This window comes from Coenobita brevimanus, chromosome 10 (genome assembly GCF_032717465.1).
Source record: "Coenobita brevimanus isolate Jiangsu-jjx chromosome 10, ASM3271746v2, whole genome shotgun sequence".
NCBI lineage: Eukaryota > Metazoa > Arthropoda > Malacostraca > Decapoda > Coenobitidae > Coenobita > Coenobita brevimanus.
The window spans coordinates 4,547,094-4,553,093 of record NC_136963.1 but is presented as its reverse complement, the minus strand read 5'-3'; the positions used below and the strand labels follow the sequence as shown (position 1 = coordinate 4,553,093).

The 6,000-nt window shown below is 43.7% G+C and overlaps 1 protein-coding gene across 2 annotated transcripts in view; it reads right to left on the bottom strand.

Moving 5' to 3' along the window:
* Nucleotides 1–1,276: 1,276 nt before the first annotated feature.
* The window catches only part of LOC145410131 (lamin-like), an 80,924-nt gene continuing 76,200 nt past the window's right edge, over nt 1,277–6,000 (bottom strand). For both annotated transcript variants that reach the window (XM_080280330.1, XM_080280334.1), the window contains one exon: nt 1,277–2,215. Coding sequence is in view for 1 of the 2 variants with exons in the window: in XM_080280334.1 (XP_080136460.1) it covers nt 2,171–2,215 (45 nt within the window). In the remaining variant the exon portion in view is untranslated. The remainder of the gene's footprint in view (nt 2,216–6,000) is intronic.

The window sequence follows — 6,000 nt, the reverse complement described above, 5'->3', positions numbered from 1 at the left end:
GTACCTTCCTACCCACACCAGAGTGCCGCCCTAAGCCATAAAGCCCTTACGATATAAATAATTCTTCTCGACATTTATTTTGAACGATCAAGGGAGATGCTGGGATGGTGGGCTGGTCGTTATTATTATTATTATTATTATAGAAGGGAAGAAGAAGGAACCCAAGGCCACAAGAAAGAAGGAACCCAAGGCCAGATGCAAGCTTGTTACAAGAATAAAAACAAAATAACAGGGAGTCAAATTGGGACAGGGTGACGTGGAGGCGATTTGTTTGTGGCCACCCAGTATGAGGGATTAAGGCCTCTGGCAATAGATAGATAGAAGAAGGAACCCAAGGCTGACTTCAAACCTCCACTATGAACATCTACAAAAAAAAAATAAAACTTTACCTTTTCCAGATATTTTATGCGAGGAAGAAGGAACCCAAGGCTGACTTTCTCCACCCCTTCGTTATTTATTTATTCCTATTTATTAAACCGTACGAACATGTCTATACTGCGGAAAAAAAACCCTGACTCTCTCCCCTATCCCAGCAACTCTCTCTCACAGCGTTTCTTTTCCTAGGACAGACTAAAAAAAAACTTAAGATTGTGGTACTTACTAATACTACAGGGTGTGCGTTTGTGTGTAATAATAATAATAATAATAATAATAGTTGAAATAAAAAGTAGTAATAATAGTAATAAACATAATAATAATAATGATAATAATAATAATAATAATAATATCAGTACCAGTAGCTGAAATAAGAGTAATAATAATAATAATAGTAATAATAATAACAGAAATACTGGTAGTAGTAGTAGTAGTAGTAGTAGTAGCAATAGTAATAATAATAATGATGATACTAGTAGTAGCAGAAATAATAATAGCATAGTAGCAGTAGTAGTAGTAGTAGTAGCAGCAGTAGTAATAGTAGTAGTAGTAGCAGCAGTAGTAATAGTAGTAGTAGTAGCAGCAGTAGTAATAGTAGTAGTAGTAGTAGCAGCAGTAGTAATAGTAGTAGTAGTAGTAGCAGCAGTAGTAATAGTAGTAGTAGTAGCAGTAGTAACAGTAGTAGTAGCAGCAGCAGTAGTAATAGTAGTAGTAGTAGCAGCAGTAGTAATAGTAGTAGTAGTAGCAGCAGTAGTAATAGTAGTAGTAGTAGCAGCAGTAGTAATAGTAGTAGTAGTAGTAGCAGCAGTAGTAATAGTAGTAGTAGTAGTAGCAGCAGTAGTAATAGTAGTAGTAGTAGCAGCAGTAGTAATAGTAGTAGTAGCAGCAGTAGTAATAGTAGTAGTAGCAGCAGTAGTAATAAAAATACTGTAATAATAATAATAACTAACAACAGTAATAATAACAATAATAATATACTGTAATACTGGTAGCAGCAAAAATAATAATAATAATAATGTAATAATAATAATAATAATAATAATAATAATAATAATACTGGTGATACTTTTCAAACACACAAACACACACAAACAATGGCAGTGATGTGTTAATATAGCACGACCGACACTAGCTTAAATTGGCTCACTCTCTCTATCTTTAAAATCCCTCTCTCTATGCTGTCTTTAACATCTCTCTCTCTTTAACCCCTCTCAATGCTGTCTTTAACTCTCTCTCTCTCTCTTTCTCAATGCTGTTTTTACCTCTCTCTCTCTCTTAATGCTCTCTTTATCTCTCTCTCAATGCTCTCTTTATCTCTCTCAATGCTCTATCTCTCTCTCTTTTCTCAATGCTCTCTCTCTCTTAATACTCTTTAATTTCCACTCTCAATGCTCTCTTTCTATCTCTCTCTCACTGCTCTTTAATATCTTCACTCTCTCTCAATTCTCCACTCTTTCTCTCTCCTCAGTACTCTCTAATTTTTCCTATCTCAATGCTCTCTCTCTCTCTCTTCTTTGCTCTCATTTTCAGTGCCTTTCCTCTCCTCCTCCTCCTCCCTCATCTTTCTTCTTCCTCTTCTTCTCCTCTTCTTCCTCACTCACTTTTTTACCTCCATCTTCTCTCTCTAATCTCTCTCTCTCTTTAATTTGCTCTCATTTTCAGTGCCTTTCTTCTCCTTCTTCTTCCAGCAAACGTCCTCTTCCTCGCACTCCTCTCCCCCTCCTTCTTCTCCTCCTCCTCTTCCTCACCCACCGTCGGCTGTGTGTACGTTGGTGTGCGCACATGCAAAACGCGCTCACATAACACTGCATTTCTCCGGAGACTCGCCCACCGCCGGTCTCTGCGTAAACAAAAGACACATGATTAGGGTCGGCTAGGTTAGGGTGGGTCGGGTGGGGTTAGACTAGGAAATAATCAGGATAGGTTAGGACATGCTTTGTTAGGATATGTTAGGAATAAGTAGGTGAGGGTATGATGTTAGGGTAGGTTAGGCAGGGGTACATGAGGTTAGGATACATTGGAGTGGATTAGCAGGATGAAGCTAGCCCCATCCTGCAGTACACCATCCTTTTGTGGGATAGGGAGGGAATTGGTGTGGTGTGGTGTGGTGTAGTAGTAGTTGTTGCCTAGGCAGTCTGGCCGAACAGCCCCGAGTCCCTAAGGAAGGCCACGGCCGAGACCGGGCTTTCCCACAGAGCTCTCAAAGAGTGTATGTTGTGTTGTTGGCGTAGGTGATTGTGTGCAATGCAGTCTTGCATAATGTGCTTAATAGTATGGGGTGCTGTGTTGCAGATTGTGTGCAATGCAGTCTTGCATAATGTGCTTAATAGTATGGGGTGCTGTGTTGCAGATTGTGTGCAATGCAGTCTTGCATAATGTGCTTAATAGTATGGGGTGCTGTGTTGCAGATTGTGTGCAATGCAGTCTTGCATAATGTGCTTAATAGTATGGGGTGCTGTGTTGCAGATTGTGTGCAATGCAGTCTTGCATAATGTGCTTAATAGTATGGGGTGCTGTGTTGCATCCTGGACAGGCATCAGCGACGGAGTCATCCAGCCTCTTCTGGTAGCTTAAGAGGGCTGGATGGTGCCCACATCTCAGCCTGGCCAGGTGGACCCTGTCCTCACGAGGGAGATAGGATTCAGAAGGGTGGATGTCAGGAGGCCGTGCATGCAGGGAGATAGGATTCAGAAGGGTGGATGTCAGGAGGCCGTGCATGCAGCGAGATAGGATTCAGAAGGGTGGATGTCAGGAGGCCGTGCATGCAGGGAGATAGGATTCTGAAGGGTGGATGTCAGGAGGCCGTGCATGCAGGGAGACAGGATTCAGAAGGGTGGATGTCAGGAGGCCGTGCATGCAGGGAGGTAGGATTCAGAAGGGTGGATGTCAGGAGGCCGTGCATGCAGGAAGATAGGATTCAGAAGGGTGGATGTCAGGAGGCCATGCATGCAGGGAGATAGGATTCAGAAGGGTGGATGTCAGGAGGCCGTGCATGCAGGAAGATAGGATTCAGAAGGGTGGATGTCAGGAGGCCGTGCATGCAGGAAGATAGGATTCAGAAGGGTGGATGTCAGGAGGCCGTGCATGCAGGAAGATAGGATTCAGAAGGGTGGATGTCAGGAGGCCATGCATGCAGCTGTGTGTTGTCTTTAAGTGACTGAATGGAGCGGCCAGTGATCTGAGTGTGGATATGCTTCTGGAAGCTGGTCTGAGGTGGGCAAGGGGGGAGAGATGACAGTATTTGTGTATGGTATCGTGTGCTGGGTGTTGTTTTGATGTTCCTTGGTGTGGGTGGATGTGCTGCCATGTAGTGTAGTGGATGATGTTCCTTGGTGTGGGTGGATGTGCTGCCATGTAGTGTAGTGGATGATGTTCCTTGGTGTGTGTGCATGTGCTGCCATGTACTGTAGTGGATGATGTTCCTTGGTGTGGGTGGATGTGCTGCCATGTACTGTAGTGGATGGTGTTCCTTGGTGTGGGTGGATGTGCTGCCATGTACTGTAGTGGATGATGTTCCTTGGTGTGTGTGCATGTGCTGCCATGTACTGTAGTGGATGATGTTCCTTGGTGTGGGTGGATGTGCTGCCATGTAGTGTAGTGGATGATGTTCCTTGGTGTGGGTGGATGTGCTGCCATGTAGTGTAGTGGATGGTGTTCCTTGGTGTGGGTGGATGTGCTGCCATGTACTGTAGTGGATGATGTTCCTTGGTGTGTGTGGATGTGCTGCCATGTACTGTAGTGGATGGTGTGGGTGGATGTGCTGCCATGTACTGTAGTGGATGGTGTGGGTGGATGTGCTGCCATGTAGTGTAGTGGATGGTGTTCCTTGGTGTGGGTGGATGTGCTGCCATGTAGTGTAGTGGATGGTGTTCCTTGGTGTGGGTGGATGTGCTGCCATGTACTGTAGTGGATGGTGTTCCTTGGTGTGGGTGGATGTGCTGCCATGTACTGTAGTGGATGTTGTGGGTGGATGTGCTGCCATGTACTGTAGTGGATGGTGTGGGTGGATGTGCTGCCATGTACTGTAGTGGATGGTGTTGTTCTGATGTTCTGTGGGTGTAGCAGCTGTGCAGCCTGTGATTACTGGTGTGGTGTGGTGTGGTGTGGTACAGTGTGGTATGGTATGGTGTGCTGTGGTGTGATGTGGCATTATATTGTGTGGTATGGTACAGTTAAGTTCAAATCTCTCTCTCTTTCTCCCTCTCAAATTTTAAATAAATATGCTAGAATAATCTCTTCAAAAATAATTGAAAATAGTAGTAGTAGTAGTGGTGATGGTGGTGTTGGTAGTAGTAGTAGTAGCATTCATAGTAGTAGTAGTAGTAATAGTGATGGTGGTGGTGGTGGTAGTAGTAGTAGTAGAAGTAAAAGTAAAAGTAGCAGTAGTAGTAGTAGTAGTAGTAGTAGCAGCAGCAGTAGTAGTAGTAGTAGTAGTAGCAGCAGCAGGAGTAGTAGTAGTAGTAGTAGTAACAGTCAAACATAAGCACTATACATGTGTGTTCCTAGGGTTATATCTAGAAAATATAACTATACCTATTTTACTGTTTATATGCACCAATAGACAGACAGACAGATAGATAGATAGATAGATTAATTTTTGATTCCCCCCCCTTTTGAAAACTCTGAATCTATTTAATATGGCTATGAGGTAGGTGGTGCTGACTGCCATCCACTCACTTGATGTAGTGCTGCCTACTTCTTCCTTAGCCTTTATCATTCTTTTTCTGTGCCTGTCCTCTTCTCTTCCTATTTCTCACCATCATCCACTCACTTGATGTAGTGCTGCCTACTTCTTCCTTAGCCTTTATCATTCTTTTTCTGTGCCTGTCCTCCTCTCTTCCTATTTCTCACCATCATCCACTCACTTGATGTAGTGCTGCCTACTTCTTCCTTAGCCTTTATCATTCTTTTTCTGTGCCTGCCCTCCTCTCTTCCTATTTCTCACCATCATCCACTCACTTGATGTAGTGCTGCCTACTTCTTCCTTAGCCTTTATCATTCTTTTTCTGTGCCTGTCCTCCCCTCTTCCTATTTCTCACCATCATCCACTCACTTGATGTAGTGCTGCCTACTTCTTCCTTAGCCTTTATCATTCTTTTTCTGTGCCTGTCCTCCTCTCTTCCTATTTCTCACCATCATCCACTCACTTGATGTAGTGCTGCCTACTTCTTCCTTAGCCTTTATCATTCTTTTTCTGTGCCTGTCCTCCTCTCTTCCTATTTCTCCCATCTTTCCTGTCACTTCTTATTGCTTTTCTTTCCTTTACAGGTGGCTTTACATTGAGTGACAAGCCAAATGGTTTCCTGTAAGCCAAGAAACCATTTACAACGCTGGGTGGTAACCATATAACCAAACCATACGTGTTCCCTACATGTCAACAAGTGGGTTGGTGGAGGGTTAGTGCCCCTCCCCGTAAAACAACTAACTCAAAGTCAAATGGCCACCCCTTACGGGATTATGGCGTCTGGCAATAGATAGATGGATAGACAAATGGCCACCCCTTACCGGATTATGGCGTCTGGCAATAGATAGATAGATAGACAAATGGCCACCCCTTACCGGATTATGGCGTCTGGCAATAGACAGATAGATAGACAAATGGCCACCCCTTACGGGATTATGGCG